At 45.1% G+C, this 22771-nt stretch overlaps 1 protein-coding gene across 2 annotated transcripts in view; it reads left to right on the forward strand.

Annotated features, from left to right (window-relative positions):
* Positions 1-22771, forward strand: part of aPKC (protein kinase C iota type) — a 354044-nt gene that overhangs the window by 31064 nt on the left and 300209 nt on the right. For both annotated transcript variants that reach the window (XM_068372436.1, XM_068372435.1), the window contains exon 3: positions 6055-6144. In XM_068372436.1, coding sequence (XP_068228537.1) covers positions 6055-6144 — 90 coding nt within the window. The remainder of the gene's footprint in view (positions 1-6054; positions 6145-22771) is intronic.

A 22771-nucleotide genomic window follows, 5' to 3' on the forward strand; every position in this document is an offset into this window, starting at 1 on the left:
TCGCCAATCTCCTATCCGCTTACCTCCTGCCCACCTATCTCCGACTCGCTGATCGTTAGCAGCCTTCTGCTTGCCAGTTCATTAGCAGTCTTTATCTGCTCGACAGTCACCTTCTCGTCGTTCACCAACTACTCGCTGCTTTCCACCGTTCTCCTCCCCGCAAACGAGGAACATGCATTCGTCGGGGAGAGCGGAAAATGATAACACATCTAAGCAGCATGGGTTCAAAGTTCCGAAGGACACCCTACATGGCCGATTCCTTTTCCTCAGAAGGATGCATCAGCACTGCAGCCTTCCTCAAGAGCTTGTTCGACAGCGGATGAGACTACCTTGCGGAGGTCTTCTTCATCGTTCCCTTCGGGGGAACTTTTTGATAGTGCAGCTATAGGTTAGGAGCCGGTGTTGGGCTGTCACACAAGCCTTCGCGACAGGTATCCCATCTGCTGGTCCGTCGAAAACTCCCCTCCCAGGATCCCCTTTTAGGTGTCTTCCTCACCTTCTACGGTCCCTAGGTAAAAATCCACGGTTCCCTGATGAGTTAGTCTCATCCAGGGTCAAGCTGACCCCTTTCAGGACGTCCAAGGGAAGGTCAAGTGTCATCGTGCCCGCTCCTCCTCGTCTTCCTGCTCCACAGACAGAAGTCCAGGTGATAGTTTCGCACAGGGAAGAGTCCCTATCTGACTTTCCGGACCTCGTCCATCGAGGAGGTCCCTCAAGAACTCAGGGTATCCCCGAAACTAATGAAACATATGATCCTTCCCCCACGGGTGACCAACATAAGGGTGATCTACCGAAGCTATCCTTGCTAAACCTTCTCCCCTCCAAGGAAAAAGTCGAAGGACTCTTAGACACTGCTGAAATCCTCATCAAGGATTACACGACCTGCAGAGGGGGTCAGGCAGTCTTTATCCAGCCACTTCAACGATGACCACGACCCACCCCGAGATGATGTCTCGTCGGTGGAAGACAACGACTTCGCTGCTAGTCCTACATTAGGAACGTCCGCAGGTTCGACAAGACCGCATCAGTCTCGGTCGAATCCAACCTCTTCAGGAACAGCCAGATCCCAGGTCCTTCGGCACCAGGTATCTTCCTTTCATCTGGTTCTGTACGAGGTCTGGGTAAGAGACTGTCCCTATAAGGAGGTTGCAAGATGAATCTCATCCAGGGAGTCTATCTCCTCGGTTCTTCCCCGAATTGATTTCTCCCTCCAGATGCATCAAAGAGAAGCGGGTGTCATGCTGCCCCAGTTGGCCTCTGGGCTTTGGTCAGAGACCGAACGGGACCGCCTCCTAAACATCTCAGAGATGAGGGCAACCTTCCTGCAGACAAGAGGTACTACCCCCCTTCGAAGGGAACTCGGTTTGAGCCCTGGCTCGTTTCTTGTACAACATCTGATGTTGACCTTCAACTTGAGCTAGAACTTGGGGATGGGAAACAGAGAACACATCCAAGAGGATCGTCTCTAGGTGCTGGAACTCTCCTTTCCATGGTAGCGAGAATCACCAACTACGGCAGCAGATGTTGATTGTGTCTTTCACGCATGCAGAAAAGACTTCCTTCTCCCTTTGGTCTCCCCTTTGGGGATTCTTCCAGCAAAGAGAGGGATTCATTCACTCCCCTGTTAAGGGAGTAGTTCCTCCACCAGCCATTATGCAGCAATCTTCCTGCTTGCTGGAAGGATCGCCAACAGTGGCAACAAGTGTAGCCACCTTTCCCATCCGAGAGAGAATCTTCCTTTTTCTGGTTGGTTTCTCCTTCAGGGGATTCCTCCCTCAGGAATTGGGTTCACCCGTTCTCCACCATTGCCCTTCAGAACAGGCCTCATCATCAGCAATCTTGTCTCATTAGAAGACACTTCTCACTACTGACATAGATCCTAAAAGTTCCTACGTGGATTGGGTTCATCGATTCCCAACCTTTGATCTTCGGGAACAGGCCAACAAGACTCTTCTTGCCCAGTAGATTTGTCCCATGAGCAAGATTAGTCTTGCCCAGGAGACTCTTTATGACTAGTCAGCTCATCTGCAACTCCTGACGGAGATCCCGAGAGAACCCCCTCAGCGACTCTAAACCGCCACATGTGAACATCTTCCACAAGGCAGTATCTTCTCAACTACTTCACGCCAGGAGACTATCCAACTACCGCAACAGGTTGCACAGAGAATGTCTGGATACCTGGATAGATCTTTGGCTTCGGCCAATCCAGGCTAAGTGAACTGTAAGTTGGTATTATAGAAGGGGTATCCCTCCCCTTGTTACCACTATGCCAGCATTATCAGTGTTCCTCGGTTACCTTCGGAAGAAAAGCTTCTCTTGGTCTTGGCAAGGCACTGCTATTCCTGGAGCCTCGCCATCAGACCAGAAGGAATTAACCTTTCGCTGGCATTGCCCTTCATACAGAGTTTCGAACCTATGGACCTTTCGTCGAAAAGGAGACCTCGTTCCAGGACCCCAAGCAGCAAAGGTTGTGGCGGGATGTAAACAAAAACAAACCCCCACACCTTTAATCACTCTGACATCCAAAATATCCCACAACACAAACTTTCCCCTTACTTGGCTTGTGCCAAGAGAGTTGTTGAACCCCATGGGACGCACTTAACGTATCTCATTCACGAAGATGGGTCAAGTAATGCTCGACCTAGTTTCTGGTAGCTCAGATCCCAGAATCCGAACCGTTCTGTCTGTGAGTCCTTCACAACATCACCAATGATTCAGATCAACAGTTACTATGCCAAAGAGAAACTGGTGATGTCATTAAACCACAAGCTATCAATATACTGCTCCCCAGTACTGGATCCACAGGCAGTATTTCAGGACTCTAACATCCTTGGGACAACATGAATGCCTATGTTGCAATGAATTATGGTTTGTGAAAACCAAAGTGAGGTCCTCCTCCAACCTATCAATGAGGCCAATACCTCTGCTATGGCAGCATGCAGAAGGGTACCCAACCGGTTTGCTGCTGCTGACAGAGGCTCTGAGGGAGTTGTCCCGCTTATACGACCTTCTTTATCAACCACACAGGAAGATATACCACAGAGCAGTCGCAGTTGCATCTTGTGACTTCATGCCAAGAGGTTATCCAGATTTTGTATTGCAGTCTACCAGGGAAAGATGAACATCTTCTTTAGTTCATGTTGTGGTAGGGGTGTCTCCGCTCGGGACCACTTTTCCCCTGATTGTAAAATTTTTATTTTACTCTGAAAGGAAAAACTCTGCTCAGTCTCAGTGTTGAAAAGCTATCGCTTGGCCTTGTGCCAGATCTTTAGACTAAAAGGGATTCTTATTTCTTATATGAAAGTCCTCTTCCCTAGTTGTTGAGTCAAGCTTCAGCTAGGGCTTTGATCCTCAAGATGGTTTTCCTTTCGCTCTTGTCTCTGCAAAGAGAGTGAGCAAGCTACATGGTCTCCTACGACAATGCCCATTCAAGGGTATGGGGGCAAGTTACTCAGTTTTGTTCCTGATATCATTTCTGAGACTCAAAATCCGGTTGTTGCGGACTATAAGTTGGGTCCTTCTAGATAGCGAGTCTACAGGATGTAACCAATGACATGGATCATCTGTTAATTTGCCCTGTGACGGCACTAAGGTGCTACCTTAAGCTACTGTACGAGAAGAGTTTGTTTACATGTTAAGCAACTTATTGTCAGTACGGGCAGGGTCAAGAAGAAGGATTTGAAGGACCTGATTTCCTCTTTGATCAGACAGATCATCGACCGGGCTTTAGATCCATTCCTTCACCACCAGGGATGGTAACTCAGAGCTCATGACATCAGGAGCACAAGCACATCCCTGGTGTTTAAAAAACTTCTCAGTGTCGCAGGTGTTGCAAGCAGGTTTGGGGAACACCAGACAACTTTCACAGACCATTACCTGTAAGTCATGACACACAGGTCCATTAACAGGTTTTCCATATTCCCTGTGGTGGCCGCTCACCAAGGGGATTAGGGCAAAGGTTATGGTATTAGTTTGGGGCCCCGTTTAGGGTTCAGCATCCAAGAACCCTGCTGGCTGGCTTTTATTGACTTCAGGTAAGCTCCATCTTTTACTAGTTTCCTGAAATATTCCCAACGTACTTATCAAATAGATATTTCATCGTGATCCCATATTCCTAGGGTTGGGGAGTTGGGTACATGGATATCAGTGTGTATAAGTTTAGCCTTGTAAACACACAAACCAAGTAGTCATCGAGCAGTTTATCTCACTGACTATTATTGCTCAGGTCGTCTACCCCTCTGGTATTACCAAATCACCAGGTTCACTAGGTGTCGGAATTCACATCCCACACTTCCTTCGCTTTGATGTGACATTCCCGGGTAAATGTTCACTAGTTGAATAGACTTCTACCCACCTATGGGTAAGTCTCCTAGTAAAGAACGAGGATTTGTATTCATTGCAGAAATAATGACAAACTTCGAAGTAATTATTATTTTTTCTAAAGTTCTTTACATATTTATCCCATCATCACCTTCCCCCAATAAGTCCAGCATGTAATCAAAAGTTGTTGAGCGAGTGAGTGTGTGAGCAGAGCAGGAATGTCCCTCACTTGCTGGGAGGTTGGCTACCACCTCGCTCAAAGCTCTTTTATGGCTAAGAACACTAGCTCCCTCGGAATCTACTCCTAATTTACAATTTTGTGTTTGTATATTTAGGAAAAATACAAATTACTTCCAAATTTGTTGTATCTTTATTGTTGTAGTGTTCCAGAACTTTTGTTGCTTTTTATTTTTTATGTGATTGTTTAAGGGTCCCTAAATTGTTAAATGATGCTGCTGTTATTCTTGGTAGAAATTGTGGGTGTGATCATTGGGATATGAGGCTACACAATTTAGACCAATCTTTCATTCATCTCATATTGTTATTCATTTCTGTAATTTATATTGTCTAAAATACTATACAGGTATGTACTGTACTGTACTTGGCAAATTTAATTATTTTCAATTTTGTATAGTTTTTTATTACCTTTAGAGATGATGTTGCAGGTGTGACATCAGCATTCCCCTTAGCATTTTAACATAAATTTTCCATCAATGGGGTGATATGTTAAATTAGTCTTTTTGTCACATTTTAATTTTGAATTCCATGTTCTAGGTCCTCATTCATGCCCATATTCCATGATTTTTAAGAGATACCTATATATCTGCATCTTGATACTTTCATATCTTTTGCATTCATGACTTAACTGTTCCTTACCCATTTTTGTCATGTGTTCAAATAAGTCTGTTACTTTATTGAGATCTGTCTATTTTCTAGCTGCAGGATGTCAAATCATCTTTGCCATATCTTCTTTTCTAAAATATACTTTCACTTCAATCTGGCTATAAATCTAAATACGTATTCTTTAATCACACATTTTCTATGCCTCCTCAACATAAAGTAAAACAGACTATATGTAAGTACATGTATCATACATCATTGCTGTACAGTATTGATTTTTGAGATATTTTTATTTTATCAGTGATATGTCAATGTCTTCCTACTTCCTCCAAGCTGCACCAAGTTATTTTTTCTTTCAACTGCCCTTTCAATACCTGCTTCACAGTCCAGTGTATCCTGAGGTTACAGAACTACCTCTTTGAAGATCCTCCATTCTATCGCAATATGGATCTCAAATTCCCTCTTTCCCTTGGTTTCTGTTATACATTTCCTGCATTGAAATGTCTTACTCCATATAGATTGCATTTCTGAACATCTCTTGTGACACCATCTATCACATGTGGTACACACTAAGATTACTTGGACATTTTATCCACAATATGCATGTGGCCTCTTTCATGGAGATTCATTATTGCTTGTATCCTTTTCAGTCACCATGGCTTTTGTTTTGCCAACATTGATTTAGTCATTATGTATGTTCCATCTTTCAATCATTTCTATAGCTTCTTAGTTGAAGCTGAATATAGTTACAGTATAGTACTGTAGTAGTTTATATGTTTATGTAAGTTCCTAGATTGATGTATGGAAAGAGATATATTTTGAAAATTCATGATTGATAACTAGTGTATATACTTAATTCTTAGTCACACTCAAGAATTTCATTAAATTTTACAGGAGACCCATGCACTATATCATCACAACAAGAGCTGGATGAAGCTATCAGGCTCTACGATCTCAATAAAGATTCTGAGTTGACAATTCATGGTAAGTACTGTATGGCTTCATTTAATTGATATCTGTATTACAGTGTTCACCTTGTGAGAGAGCTGGAAAATAGTGTGTACTGTACCTCGGTTTGTACACAGTGATGATACTGAATGTATTTTCAGCATCTATTTGCCTAGGCTGGATTTTTTATTGCTTTTTACTTCTTATTCATTCTTTGTGTCATTACCGTTCACCAAAATATTCCAGTGTATGACTATGACCAGCATTTGTTCCGTAACCGAAATACAAACCACGCTATTTACATGGGGTATTACTTTCGGCGTAGCTGAAATGACGAGCCATTAGATTTTTAACAAGGGTTAACTACCCTCTCGCTAGTTAGCGAGGGGGTAGGGGAGGGGTAGCTAGCTACCCCTCCCCCCTCACACACCGGTGAACTGATTCACTTCACTTTTGGCTCGGCTGATGATCAGACCTGTCTGTCTCACCCTCGCATTTTTGACAGCCTTAATTTGTTTGCTTTTTCTTACAGCCTCTGTGCTTGGAAGTTGGCCTCCATCCATCATGCGGAAGTGCCCTGGACGTTCCGACCACCCTTGTGGAACGTTCATGTCGGCGGTCGAGACCTACCCTCACTCCTTATGTCCATACTGCCAAGGTCAACGGTGTGAAAGGGATAAAACTTGTAGTGAGTGCAGGGAGTGGTCTACCTCCCAGTGGGAGAGGTTTTCCCAGCGACGTAAGAAGAAGTCTAAGCGTGACCTTTCTCCTTCAAGGCCTGCCTTGAAGAAGGAAGGTTCCAAAGACTCTTCTTCCGTTGCCCGAACCTCCTTCGAAGCTCCCACTCGATCGGTCTCTCGCGAGGGGCCGTCGAGTGGTAGCGTAGGCCTTTCTGTTGTTGACCAACCTCGGGGTTCGGGAGAGGGAGTTGCCTCCCATAGCGAGGCAGCTCCTTCTCCTCCACCTCCGGGGGAGGATTTTGATGTTGATGATTCTGTGTCTAACAATGATCTTTTGCAGCTTTGGGCTTCCTTGGGGCTTAAGGGCTCGCCCTCCAGGGAAGCCCTGTTTGACCTGATCCAGTTGGGTGCAGCTGTCAAGGAGTCGCCGGTAATAGCAGAGGTAGATCCTCTGTCTATTGTCGACGTTGTTGTGGCAGAGGCTTCCGACGGGTCGTGCTAAACCCCTGCTGTTGTTGCGGATGTTGCTGAAGGCTCAGTTCCCCCCTCCGAACATCCTTCGAGGGAGGAGCTGGGTCCAACGGTCTCTCCTGCGGGTGATTCCCCCCCCCCCCCCGACGGAGACTCCTCTTCGGAGGACCGATGATGGTGTTGCTGCCCCTCGAGGTCGTCTTCGCCGTAAGGGTCGCCCTCCTCTTTGCCGTCAAGGCCTTCCTTCCCCTTAGAAGGGGGTTAGGAGGCATCTCTTTGGTTCTTCGCCTTCGACGTCCCCCGCAGAGGTGCCTCCTCGACGTGAGCAGACCGTTACAGCCGCATCGCTAGACCTCTCAGCTGATCGTTCGCGATCTCCCACTGAGACTAAGTCCTTTAAGCGCCAGGTGTTACCTGCGCGCCCACGTTCTCTTGCGCGCTAGCGCTCTCCTGCTGTGGACCCTTCAGACTCTTCACGCTCCACATCTTCTCGCCGTAGATCTCCTGCCCGCCAGCGCTCTCCTACACGTCAGCGCTCCCCTGCTCGACAGGGATCTCCTGTGCGCCAGCGCACATCTGCGCGCCCTGTTCCTGCTGCGCGCCCACGATCACCTGTTAGCCAGCGCACATCTGCGCTCCCTGGTCCTGATGCGCGCCAATGTTCGCCCGCGCGCCCATGATCTCCGGATCTGGGTGCAGGCAAGGAGGCTGTTCCTTTGCCCCTTCGCCGTCAATCTCCTACGCGCCCGCAGACCCCGCCCACGCACCAGCCTTTGCCTGCGTGCTATCGCGCGCACTCTCCTGTGCGCTCTTCTAGACCTGGTTGAGCCTCTGTGCGCCCGCGCCTCCACGAGAAGTCTCCGGTGCAAGCCCGCTAGCGTTCGCCTCTACACGCCACTTCACCGTCTGGTCCTGCAGCCCAACTGATAGCTACGCGTCAGCGATCTCCCGCGCACCCGCACGATCCTTCGCCTGCGCGCCCACTCGACCGCGCGCGAACCCTCGATTTTACCATCGCGCGAGCACCAGCGCGACCCCGACCGCAATTCCCGCCGGGTTTCGCAGCACGGGCAACCTTGCGAGTCCTCGGGAGTGGCGCGTACTTCCAGATCATCATCGTCACGATCTCCACCCCGTAAGCGCAGAGCAGCGCTCTTGCAGGAGGAGGAAGAATCTTCAGAGAGGTCTAGGCAACACTCCTCTTCTTTTCAGGCAGTCCCTGTGGTATCCACTCCTAAGGATCGCCCGATCCCCTTCCCTCCAGCAGGAGTCGCTGACACCGAGTCTGTCAGCCGTCAGCCTTGGTTCGGGTCTCTGATCAAAGCGGTCGTCCAGGCTGTTAAGCCGGCCCTCGCTGATCTAGGCCTCAAACCAACGGCAGCCTCGTCCCCGCTGAAGAGAAGGAGAGGAGTGGACTTCGTAGTAACTTCTCCTAGGGTCAAACTGGCTCCCAAGAAGTCCGTCAGGAAGGCCCCTTTCGCCCCTCAGACGGTTTCTCCTTCCCCTGTGGATGAAGCCTTTCCGTCCTCCGGAGAGTCCAGCGAGGTGGGACATTCTCCCATGGCACCAATGGGAGGAACCCCACCTCGAGTAGGAGAATTGTCTCGTGTGGGAGCAGCGAGGAGCCCTCAGACTTCTTTACTGGAGTCCTGTATCTCTCCTAGGAGGGAGCCCAAGGACTCGAAGACTGTCCCTAAGTCTTCATCCCGGATTCGACCAGAGCCAGCAAGACCCCAGGAGAACGTCCGCGTGTCCCCCCAAGTAGAGCAGCTGGGGACAGGAGACTTAGCTGCCAGTCCGCAAGGAGTAGAGCTGCATGAGTCGGAGCATGCCTTCTGGCAGGTCCTGAGTCTGATGAGGCAACTCAACAGGTTCGAGGACCCGGAGACCGCCCCTCGCGAAGGCAAGGATACAGTTCTGGACCAAGTCTACGGCCCTCAAAAACCTCAGAAGGCCAGTGCGGCTCTGCCCTGGTCCCAGGGGGTTAAGAGCGCCAGAGACAAGGTTGAGAGCCAGCTCTCCGAACTCGCCTCCTCCAGCCGTTCCCCTGCCGGCAACAAACTCCTCCCACCTCCTCGCGTGCAGCAAAGGAGGTACTTCGAGATCATGGGGGAGTCTTGTTTAGCTCTTCCTCTCCACCATTTTGTGGAAGAGCTCTCCAGGGGAATTTCTCTTGAGAAACTCTCCGCCCGGCAGGTGACATTCTCGGCTGCAGAGATCTTGAGCCAGGAGAAGGTCGCAAAGTGTGCTATGCAGGCCACTTCGTGGCTGGATGTCTGGCTGGGGTCTCTGGGCATCCTTTTGCGATCCGAGGACTTGTCCAAGGAGAGCACCAGGAAGGCCATGGAGACTTTTCTCCTCTCGGGCACGCGCACCATCGAGTTTCTGGCTCACCAAGTTTCAAACTTGTGGGCAAACTCGATCTTGAAGCGTCGTGATGCGGTGACCGAGAGGTTCCATGCGAAGGTCCCAGCTCTGGATGTCTGCAAGCTCAGACACTCTTCCATCCTTGGAAATAGCCTGTTTAAGCCCAAGGATGTGGAACGGACAGCTGAGAGGTGGAGGTAGTCGAATCACGATTCTCTCCTCCACAGGGCTCTTACATCCAGATCCTACAAGCCTCCAGCACCTCAACAACAACAGCCTCATTAGTCTAGGACATCGTAACTGGCTCCGGCAGCAAAGGTAAAGGTGTCCAAACAGCAGCCCTTTCCCGTCAAGGACAGGAAGGGTGGGAAATCCTCCAGGGGAGGCGGGAATCCTAGAGGGAGCGGCCGAGGCCGCAAACGCTAGGATTGGCAATCCCCCTGCGTGTCCACCAGTGGGGGGATGCCTGCAGAGTTGCGCGTTCAGGTGGCAGCAACTCGGGGCCGATTCCTGGACGATCTCTGTGATCAACCAAGGATATCGCGTCCCGTTCACGACATCTCTTCCTCCCCTGACAGCGAATCCAGTGTCGTAGAGCTCCTATGCCATGGGATCGGCAAAGGGGCTAGTCCTTCGGGCAGAAGTCGAGACCATGTTCAAGAAGGATGCTCTCCAAGAGGTCGTCGACGGCTCCCCAGGTTTCTTCAGTCGACACTTTCTTGTTAAGAAGGCGTCTGGAGGCTGGAGACCCGTCATCGACCTCTCAGCCCTGAACAAGTTTGTCAAACAAACTCCGTTCAGCATGGAGACAGCAGAGACGGTCAGACTTGCAGTGAGACCGCAAGACTTCATGTGCACTCTGGATCTAAAGGACGCGTACTTCCAGATCCCAATCCATCCGTCTTCCAGGAAGTACTTGAGATTCAGCCTAGACAACAAGATCTACCAGTTCAAGGTGCTGTGTTTCGGTCTCTCCACAGCACCGCAGGTGTTCACCAGAGTGTTCACCCTGATATCTTCGTGGGCACACAGGATCGGCATCCGTCTCCTTTGCTATCTGGACAACTGACTGATCCTGGCAGATTCGGAGTCGACCCTTCTTCGACACCGAGACAAGCTTCTGGGACTTTGCCAAGATCTAGGGATCATGGTAAATCTTGAGAAGTCTTCTCTGCTTCCATCTCAACGACTGGTATATCTAGGCATGATATTGGACACCAATCTCCACAAAGCCTTTCCATCAGACGACAGGATAGCAAGGCTGAGGAGGGTCGCAGAACCTTTCCTCAGACGGGAAGAGCTTCCAGCCCAATCTTGGTTATGTCTTCTAGGTTACCTGTCCTCCCTGGCCCATCTAGTTCCAAATGGCCGCCTCAGGATGAGATCCCTGCAATGGCGGCTCAAGTCCCGGTGGAGTCAAGGCCACGATTCCCCGGACTTTCTGGTCCCCATAGGACCTGCGGAACGGACGGACCTGCAGTGGTGGTTGACCGACGGAAACCTTCGAAAGGGAGTGGATCTTCTCGTCCTCCCCCCGGATTTGATGCTGTTCTCGGACGCGTCAAAAGAAGGGTGGGGGGCCCACGTTCTGAACCACAGGATCTCAGGCCGGTGGTCAGAATCAGAAAAGTACCTCCACATCAATCTGCTAGAGATGAAGGCCGTATATCTGGCCCTTCAACAGTTCCAACAGACCCTGGTGGGTCACTCTGTGGTGGTGATGAGCGACAACACCACAGTAGTGGCTTATATCAACAAGCAGGGAGGTACCTTTTCACAACAGCTATCCCATCTTGCAGTAGAGATTCTGAGATTGGCCGAAGTCCACTCGATACCACTATCAGCTCGCTTCATTCCTGGGAAAAGGAATGTGCTCGCCGACAGTCTGAGCAGAGCTTCGCAGATAGTGAGTACCGAGTGGTCTTTGGATCCTCTAGTAGCCAACAAAGTCCTGACTTTGTGGGGTTCCCCGACAGTGGACTTGTTCGCGACAGCCTTGAATTTCAAGCTGCCGCTGTACTGCTCCCCAGTCCCGGACCCCAAGGCACTCTGGCAAGATGCCTTCCAACAACGGTGGGACAACATCGACGTCTACGCCTTCCCACCGTTCTGTCTGATGAGAAGGGTGCTCAACAAGACCAGACTATCAGTCAACCTGTCGATGACCTTGATAGCTCCGCTATGGCATCATGCAGAGTGGTTCCTGGACCTTCTGCAGCTCCTGACGGAACTCCCGAGAGAACTCCCCCCACGACACGAGCTACTCAAGCAACCACACTGCAACATCTTTCACAAAGCCGTAGCTTAGCTTCGGCTTCATGCCTGGAGACTATCCAGCATCTCCTCACAAAGAGAGGCTTTTCGCAACAAGTTGCGGAAAGGATGTCTCGACACCTGCGAAAGTCATCTGCAGGGGTCTACCAGGCGAAGTGGAGAGTCTTCTGTGGTTGGTGTCGTGGGAGGGGTATCTCTCCCCTCGATGCCACTATTCCAGCAATAGCGGAGTTTCTTGTATATTTGCGGGAGGAAATGCGCCTTTCAGTCTCGGCGGTGAAAGGCTATCGCCCAGCCTTAAGCCTGGCCTTCAGGCTGAAAGGATTGGACATTTCTTCTTCGCTGGAACTTTCCTTGCTCATATGAAGCTACGAACTTACCTGCCTTCTGTCGAAAGTGAGATCTCCTCCCTGGAACGTGGTTCGGGTTCGTTGGTCTCTTAAGAGACCTCCGTTCGAACCATTATGCCAGGCTTCTGATCGTCACCTGACTTGGAAGACGGTGTTCCTGCTCGCTCTAGCTTCTGCCAAGCGTGTCAGTGAACTTCATGGTCTCTCGTACGACGTCGCCCATTCAAGGGGATGGGGGCAGGTAACGTTCAGGTTTGTCCCTGAGTTTGTTGCCAAGACTCAAAATCCTGGGGTTCCGGACCCACGGTTCACCTCCTTCAGGGTTTTGAGTCTTAGTTCTGTAACAGATGACCCAGACCATCTCCTACTGTGCCCAGTAAGGAGTCTGAGGCGTTATCTTAAAAAAACAGTTGCAGTCCGTCCTCGCGTGCAAGCCCTGGTTGTGAGCACGGGAAGGATGAAGAGGAGGGTCACCAAGAATACCATTTCAGTTTGGATTCGAAGGGTCATCCAGCATTCCCTGAATCCAGACCCTCCTCCGTCACGTCGCCCTAGAGCACACATGTCAGAGGCATCGCAACATCCCTGGCATTCAAGAGAAACTTCTCTGTGACGCAGGTGCTACAAGCTGGGGTCTGGAAGCGTCAAACGACCTTCACAGCCCACTACCTGCAGGACGTGACCCAAAGGAGCCTCGATACATTCTCTATAAGCCCTGTGGTGGCTGCACAACAGCTGGTCTAACCTCAGGCTCCTTAATGGACAGGTAGGAGAAGGTAGAGGGCATTGTTACCCGATTTTAGACTGCATGAATGAAAAAGTATGTCTGGCCCTTACTCTTTTCTTCATCCTCCCCTCTCTTGGGGAAAGCAGCATCCTGGGTTCTCTGCATAGCTGACCTCAAACCACTGCAGGTAAACCATGCTTCCTTGTGCTCCTAGTATTAGTATAATACTGTCGCGTCCCCCATACCCTGACGAGGTGGTATTGGGAACGTCCTAACCTAGATTTCCATCTAAAGGACTTCAGGTCAACTTCCTAGGACGAGTCACACTTCTTTCCTTCACACACAAGCTTATGTAGGCCGCACGTTCATTGCGGAGCAAGGAATTTGTGAGGTGCAGGGACTCTTTCTTGAGTGCTGCTCACTCGGATTCTGAGTCCCCGGGCAAAGCCAAAGCCATTAAGGCTGGGACTTTCCACCCTACCTAAGGGTTAAGTCACCCCATGTAAATAGCGTGGTTTGTATTTCGGTAACGGAACAAATGACAAATTTGGAGATAATTTGTATTTTTCCTAACCATACAAACCTTAGCTATTTACACATATTTGCCCGCCAGCCTTGTCCCCCCGTGAAGTCCTACCTCTAAGCGAAGTGAATCAGTTCACCGGTGTGTGAGGGGGGAGGGGTAGCTAGCTACTCCTCCCCTACCCCCTCGCTAACTAGCGAGAGGGTAGTTAACCCTCGTTAAAAATCTAATGGCTCGTCATTTCAGCTACGCGGAAAGTAATACCCCATGTAAATAGCTAAGGTTTGTATGGTTAGGAAAAATACAAATTATCTCCGAATTTGTCATGTTTTACCAAGCTTCAAGAGTTTTATGTGATGTTGCATGAGTCAGTTTGGTGAGCAGCTGCATTTTTCTGAAATATTGTGTTTTTCATTAACCCCTTCACTACGAGGCAGTGGATCCGCCCTCGGTATCTATATACAAAATTTGTCACCATCTGATATACATGCACATGTCTTACTTTCTAAATTAACCTACATTACCATGTTTCTTTTTTTTCTGTTGATTTCAGAATAACATTTTCAAAAGTTTGTTTTATTTCCTATTGTATTTCACTCTAAACAACCAAAATATCCATTCCATTCATTGTGAAGTGGTTATAGAATAATTTTTCAGAAATTTGTTTTATATTGTACTCTAGATAATGGAAAGCAATGTGATTTTATGTGTCAAAACCTTAATATGCATTGAGGTGACTGTTATTCTCTAATAATTCCACGATAAATAGCCATCGAGAAATGTAAAACTACTTGTCAGTAATAATGAACTTTACGTTATGCAGAAAAGTTCCTTTTGTTCCCTGTGATGCAAGATGTATTCTATAATGTAAATTTATAAGGTGTACTGTATAATAAATAAAAAAAACTCATATTCTGATACCAAAGAAACTTTCTGCTCGAGAGAGAGAGAGAGAGAGAGAGAGAGAGAGAGAGAGAGAGAGAGAGAGAGAGAGAGAGAGAGATTTTTTTTTTCTGCCGTTCCACTTTCTGTGTGAATGACACTATGAACTGAATAATTCCTGTTTTGGGTATTTCACTGTTTTGGAAATAGGGAATGTGCATGTAAGAACATGTCAAATACTGCATAGAATGTCAGTACTGTACTGTCAATAGAAATGACAGTAGCCTAATTTTTACTTGTGAGAATGATGAACAATACATACTAATATGAAATAATGTGTATTACATAGTACATATCTACGGTATGAAAATTATACTACTTTGTAGAACTAATAGTTTAGAAAATGAGAAACAAAGTAAGAAGAAAATAAATCACATTGTGTGTCATTGTATTTACAGCTATCAGGATTACATATGTGGCAATTAATACAATATTTAGGAAATATCGTAAGATCTGTGAAATTTAAGCAAATGATGTAGCAATTTGTTAATATATGATAAAATAAGGGAAGATTTATATGGATTGATACATTTTCCGATAATTATTTATAGGATGGAGGTAATTTGATGTAATTTTAGATATAAGAGTTACGAAATTCGACCAAACAGTTTTCAACAATTTGCATGACTGGTGTTTGGTGGCATTGTATGTGGGAGTCAGAGGAAGAGAATTGGGGAGGGTTGAGAAAAAACACAGCCATTTCACACTTTACAGAATGCTTTCTGTGTAATTTGAACATATACCATCCCAGAAATATGCTAAAATAGCCCATATATAATCATGAATAAGACTATAGAATTGCAAGTGTTTCAGTTGGTGGTGGTGTGAGATGTGGTGATCCCTACATCTTTAAGCTTGGGGGTGTTTGGGGTTTGAGTAATGCCTCGGGTAGGGAATGTTGCCAGCAGCTAGAGAGAGTGGTGTGATGCTATATGGTAACATAAAAACAGACAAGAATAGCTCTTATACAATCAGGAATAAAGGTTAGAATCCCAGAGACCTGTGTGGTTGGCTGAAGAAAGGAGGAGGAGCTAATATCAGGGAGGGGAGGAGCTTTTTTAGTGAAATTTTTCCAGTCTGATAGACAGCTATGTGTTCTACTCTTTTACAGGATATGCAAAGCAAAGGAGTTAACATGCGTATATCATTATTTCCTACAGTACTGTATTAGGGGTAATTCAGTAACTTTATCCTCACCACCATCATTCAGAATTAGAGTTGGTATTGTGTTTTGATGGCTGTAAATAAACCGTGTGTTACTGATTAAAGTCACAAATGTAGAATTCAACTGCTTTTTCTAGGCTTAAGTTTTTACATTCAAAATCTCTCCGCTCCTTATTTTTAGGAGCTTTTTGTCAGGAAACAAGTAGTGAGCCTTCTCATTGGCAGTTGCATATTTTTATTGACTGTAATCACAGATATTCCTTTATTAAAACCACAACAGGTATCATTTCTCAAGAGATAGCCATGTTCTCCTTTCGACATAGTAGGAGCCCCTCGTTTTCACTGTAGAACTATAAAAGGAATTCTGCAGATGATTAATATTGCTCCAAACTTTGTTGACCCACCACAACTTCTCTTTCACAGCTTTGACCCATGAGTTCATTGCCTGTCGGTGGATTCAACGTCTTTTACGACATTTACTAGAAATGCCTTCTGTTGCATGAGTGCCAAGTTAACTGATCGAATGCACTCCCAAGGTATTGTTAAGGTTTGGTGTAACAGTTCTGTTGTTGAGTTGGACTTCCATCTTCCACATTTTTTTGAAAGTCTGTTAATTGATTGTTATAAGAAAGAAGGTAAATGCAGCCTTTAGGTACCTCTCTAGCCTCCTCTTGTTAGCTGCTCTCAATTAGCTATATGTCTTCAGTCCCCTGAATCCTTTCCTGGTCTTGGAATTATTGTTGGATTTATAGTTTGCAAACTAGCTATAACTGCAGAGAGATTTCATTTTTTAACAAAAGACCAGCGTCTTCATCATTGTTGTCTTCTTCAGCATTCAACCCTTGTTAGAGACTGCAGCTCAAAATAAAAGACCAGTTTCCTCATCTTAGTGTTCTCTTTCAGCATCCAATTGTTGTCATGGATTGCAATTTTCAATAAAAGACCTGTGTACTCATTCGCATCATTTCCTTCAGCTTCCAACCTAAAGTCAGAAATTCCAGTGTTCAATAAAAGACCATTGCCCTCATCCTAGTCGTGTTTTTTGTCTTATAACCCTTTTTAGCAGTAGCCAAAGTCCATTTTATCAAAAGTCATCTCAGTTTTGATGGACCAAGAGCGGGCACTCCTTACTATCACTAATAGTCTTCTTAGCATTCCAGGGCACCCTTACTTTATAGTCACACATTTTACCTTCCCTCTTGCCCAGGCATGAAAAAAGGGCTTCAGCCAAGTTGCCAGGAAGAGGTGGTAGAAGGTGGTGGGGTTCCTGACCCATGTACGTATCTTTAGTTAAAAAAAACTGGAATTTTTAGCAGGTCTTGGCAAAACATAGTACATGACATCTTGTGCCAAGGGTACACTTCTCCATCCTGAAGACAATCTTTTGTTTCAATCAAGCCTTACACTTATGGCAAAAAGAAGTTTCAGTTCTTGGATGAAAAGGTTGAAGACATGCTTAGTTAAGCAAATAAGCAAGTGATGCCAGGGTTTTATAGTAAACTCTGAATTGTTTCGAATGTTTCTGGGGATTGGGGACCAGTGTTAGACCTCAGCCAACAGAACACAAACTACTGTAATATTATCAATAAGTCACGTTAGATACCAAAATAAAGGCTATAGTTCATCAATTTGGACTATAAAAAGTGTTGGCTAAGAGGTCAGTTGATAGAAATGTTGATGATACTGAAACATGTAAAAGGGATGCTTTTATGATACAGTTATACATTAATCTGAAATTTCCCCATCCAACCCATTTATCATGTTTCCTTGCCCAACACATTTATCATAAGTTGCCTTGCCCAACACATTAATCATAAGTTATTCAGAAATTTCCTTATCCGCCTTGACACTGCATCCAGTTGCTTAAGTAGAAAATCAAAACAAATGTCCTTGGATCATCTGGTCTGATCTGTTCAGTTAATGCTCTGTACCTCATTTTTTCTTGCACTCTCAGAGGATCGATTGAGTGCTAGGACAGGATGCGGAATGTTCTCTTATGATTAATGGGGTCCTCATGCTTTGTCTTCATGTCTGGAGACTGTCAGGTGGTCCAGGCAGGAAGGCTTTTCATCCAAGATCACTATACAACCCAATATCAACCTTTACAAATATAATCAGGCTGCTATACTGTGGATACAATGTTGGTGCAATAAGGTATGATAATAACTAGACATCTGGCTCTAGCCAGACGCAAGTTCACTCGTCATGTATACCAGGATAAGTAGTCTGTCTACAGACGGTGCCAGGATCGCGGACACTCAATTTCTAGGCCTTCCTTGCCTAAGGTCATAGATTTCTTGGTCCACCTGCTCTAGGACGGGCCTGTCGCCTGCCTGCATTAAGGGCTATTGTTCCTTGCTGGCCTTTGTGTTTAAGGTGAGGCTACATGAGATTTCTTCTCATGTCCTTAAGGACTGGGTATGTTCCTTTTCCCTATTTTGTCCAAGGGGTTAGTTTTCACCTCCATTTTAGGACGCCATCAGGCCCTTCGGTCGCCTCCTTATGAGCCTTTAGAGACATCGTAGTTTAGGGCCTTATTAACTAGAGGCTTTTCCTGGTCTCCCTTGCAACTGCCAATAGAGTTAGTTAGTTTCAGGTACTCTCTCCATGTCACCTTGTCGGGACAAGACCTGATTTTGCCATACCTCTCTGAATTTATCGCCAAGATGGAGACTAGTACAGTAATACAATAATCCCATTCCCAGGTCATTCCCATTGAACTCTCTGGGTGACTTCATGGGCAAAATGGAGGAGTTAGTGCCATGTTCCATTGTACTCTCCATGTATTTATATTGCACGAACGGCATCCCCGTCATTTGTTCATGTTGCCTCGGAGTGTCACAAGATTTGTGTTTAAAAATGGGTTGTCCTTTTTCCTTAGGGTCTCAATTTCTAAGACTGGTGATCTTGGTGTTCGTGAATGCTAGGTGCCAAGAGCCCACGGTGTTAGATGGGTATTTTATGAGAAACGTCCATGTTGCTAGAGTACTTTAGTCGGCATCATGACGCTCCAATTCTTTTTTCACTTTCTTTTATCTGAAAGATGTGTCATAGGTCTTCAGGCAACCTTAACTCTTTGGGACTGTTGGTTTCGGTAGGGCAGATCGTCAGACCTGAGGTACAGTACAATATTCCCTTGCCATATTGTGGGTCATGTAATTGGCTGACAGGCGGGAGTCAACTAATGAGAACATGGAGATTTGTATCCTGGGAGTTGATTGGCCATGGATCACAGCATCACCTTACAGTATGTTGCCTTGTAGCTTCCCCCAAATGCGCATCAGTTGTGTTTATGTCGTATTACATTGACTTGTGTTCTTGCGTTTAGTGAAGTTTTAGTGATCTTATTTTTGTTTCAAGCCTTACCTTGCCACCCAAACACTTCATTCCTTTCAAGTCCTCTAGTAGTGACCATAAATGGCAAAGGAATATGCTGACCATAGTTCTCGACATGTTGAAAGAAGGCAGAAGTTTCGCGGCAGTCGAATGTCATTAACAATATCGAGTCGACCGTTTGTTACATTAAGAAAGACGAGAAGAATATCACAGTCATCATTCAAGCCAAGCAGCAACATCTTCAACAGTGAGTAGAACCTCAAACTCAGTGAGTGAGTGAGTGTGTCTATGTGTGTATGTTTTACAAGGATTTTGGATGTCTCAAAGACTTTTTAGCCTATCCACAGACTCCATTTGCTCTTTGGTAGAGCAATTTAGTTTAAGCATTGAGAGTTCTTATGATCTTGTCTAACTTATTCTTGAACTTATTTACCATGTTACTGTTTACTACATCCGCTGGAATCCTATTCCAAGTATTTGCTATTTTGTATGTAAAGAATTTGCCACATTGAGTGGTGTTTGGTGTTGTATCTTTTCAATTCCAGTTTATATCCATTACCTCTGAACTGATTCAAGCTAAGCATGAATAGATTGTTGTGATACTACCGCTAGAGAGTTAGGGGGTCCTTTGACTGGCCAGACAGTACCATATTGGATCCTTCTCTCTGGTTACGGTTCTTTCCCTTTGCCTACACAGACACCGAATAGTCTGGCCTATTCTTTACAGATTCTCCTCTGTCCTCATACACCTGACAACACTGAGATTACTAAACAATTCTTCTTCACCCAAGGGGTTAACTACGGCAATGTAATTGTTCAGTGGCTACTTTCCTCTTGGTAAGGGTAGAAGAGACTCTTTAGCTATGGTAAGCTGCTCTTCTAGGAGAAGGACACTCCAAAATCAAACCATTGTTCTCTAGTCTTGGGTAGTGCTATAGCCTCTGTACCATGGCCTTCCACTGTCTTGGGTTAGAGTTCTCTTGCTTGAGGGTACACTCAGGCACACTATTGTATCTAGTTTCGCTTTCTCTTGTTTTGTTGAAGTTTTTATTGTTTATATAGGAAATATTTATTTAAATGTTGTTACTATTCTTAAAATATTTTATTTTTCCTTGTTTCCTTTCCTCACTGAGCTATTTTCCCTGTTGGGGCCCCTGGGCTTATAGCATCCTGCTTTTCCAACTAGGGTTGTAGCTTAGCATTTAATAATAATAATAATAATAATCTACATTTGTTATTCCTTTAAGAATTTTGAGCCTCTATTAACTGTCCCTTTTGTCGAAGAGCTTGTAGATCTAATAAGTTCAAACATTCCATCCTCCATCTATATCCAAATTGACTTAGTGTTGGAACTAGTTTGGTGACCCTTTGCTTGTACTGCTTCTAGTCTATCTATATCCTTCTGAATAATTGGAGCCCAGAATTGCGGTCCGTATTCTAGATGGGGTCTTACTAGGGATGTGTACAGCTATAGTACGGTGTCTTTGTCTCTTTATGTAGCCTATTAGTTTCTGTACGTACTTTTCAGCTTGTATGCTCTGTTTGGTGAACTTCAAATCCTTGTTGATAATGATACCGAGATCTTCCTCCTGGTCCACACTTTCTATTTCATTACCCAGCAGTGAGTAATCGGATTGTGGGTTATTATAACCTATGTGCATGACTTTACATTTCCCATATTTGAAAGGCATTTGCCATTTTCTGGATCATTCTCCTAGCTATTCTACTAGTTAATCCTAAATCTGTGTTATTAATGTAGATCAGAAATAGCAATGGTCCAAGGACAGATTCTTGAGGTACTTCGCTTGTAACAGCTGCCCACTTTGAAACTTCTCCATTGATTTCAACGCTCTGTTTTCTGTTTGTTAGCCAATCTTAGATCCATTCAGTGAGTGAATGTGTGTGTGTGTGTGTGTCGCGTCATCAAATTTGGGGACTTGTATTTTTTTAAACAAAATGTAATATAAAACATTACTAGCAGCTATTCCTTTGCTTCTGACTGAGAAGGCTGTTGTTTTGTTAGTGTTTGCTTCTACCCATTAGAATGGGAAGTAACTCATCTAACGTGGTAGACTATATTTTAAGTACTTTTTCTCTAAAATATATATGTATATATATATATATATATATATATATATATATATATATATATATATATATATATATAGATATATAGATATTTAACTGTGTATGTCTATAACAGTAACATTCTGATACCCTTTCTTTTCCATTCCCTCTTTGCTTTGACTCTAATATTTGTCGGTAATATTCTGTGTTGGCTTGTCACTTGCTCGTAAGGCAGGGTTTTATAGTTCTTGACTTCTGCCACAAACTCCTTTTTACTATTATATACAGTAATCAATTTGGGAGAAAACATTGCCACTTCTATATGTTATCAGGTGATTTTATCGTTTGAGGAATATTGTGTTAATGATTTTCATTCTATATAATGGGGCAAAACTAAGAATTCTCAGTCCCTCATCATTTTGCACTCAATTTATAGTTTATATATGACACATTTAATTTAGTGTTGTAACTGTTCTTAAAATATTTTTATTTTAATTGTTCATTACTTGTTTTGTAGTTTGTTTCCATTCCTCACGTTGGAGTCTTTGGGCTTATGGCATCCTGCTTTTCCAACTAGGGTTGTAGCTTGGCTTATAATAATAATAATAATAAGAATAAGGATAAGAATAAGAATAATTATTTGTAAGGGTTGAGCTTGATTCATTAGGCTGATAAATATTCTGTTTGGGTTTGATAAAGTAACCACAATGGTTCTACAACAGTGCCATCTGATGAATTACCACCCTTTTCCTCTACACTTCTGCCTGGCCAGCTGCTACCAAGGTCTCGGCTAAACCTTGGTGAAGGTAGATTGCTGCTTCTCATTACTATTTTGGTGATGGTTTATTGGTTATGGAAGTGAATATTATAGATTTTATGACCTTTGACCTTTAACTGGTAGGGCCTTCATGGTTTTGGACAGTCGCCTATTAGTGTATTCATAAAGAGAACATTCTTCGACCCTGGTGTTTTCCTTTTGTTCTTCATTAAGAAATGCTTGAATTGATTGTGATCAGGAGCATTTAACCCTCCAGAGGTATTCCTGTATGGACCTTTGTCACTACAAACAGTCGGCAATATTGTCCTGGTGACTACTTCCGGACATTCTCTGTGACCCCCCTTTTCTCAGCATCAACCAGATATCTTCTTCCAGTTCTCTGAACTCGACCGGATCCACGTCATAGGACTCAAATTTGATTGTTTTAGGGAAAAAATCACAACCGCGAAGGGAAGGAAGATAGCCCTGCGTAGTACCTCCAACACCTATGGTTTATCTGTGATTTACTTACAGATTTCTCTTTTCCTTTACAGTGATCTCCCTCGGTATGGAGGAGGGAGGAGGAAAGATATTTTATTCTGTTTTCTCCTTCCCTCTTCTTCTTGTGGACTTCTTAGCTGACCTAGATAGTTTGTTGGAATAAAAGGCTTATCTTAGTGAAATGTGCTGAAACTCTTACAGAGCCAGTTTATTGTGCCATTTTTAGAGAGAGAGGTGTCTAATCTGAGGTGCTTTGTTAACTTAGAGGGGCATTCTTGATGAAAGGCATGGTTGAAATTGGACTTGTTCTTGAGAGAAGTACCTGGCCAACAAAAAGAGAAGGTTGAAGGGTGGGGAGGCTTCCTGTTGAACACCACAACCAGTCTTTCTTGTGTGATAAGTCCATATCTATGGTTCTTTGAGAGGTGATAGGCTGCATTATTCTGGGGGTGTAGGGGTGTCTGTTAAGGAGAGTATGAACAGGTCACTTAAATTTATTAATAG

The sequence above is a fragment of the Palaemon carinicauda genome, chromosome 4, assembly GCF_036898095.1.
Source record: "Palaemon carinicauda isolate YSFRI2023 chromosome 4, ASM3689809v2, whole genome shotgun sequence".
In the NCBI taxonomy this organism is placed as follows: Eukaryota; Metazoa; Arthropoda; class Malacostraca; order Decapoda; family Palaemonidae; genus Palaemon; species Palaemon carinicauda.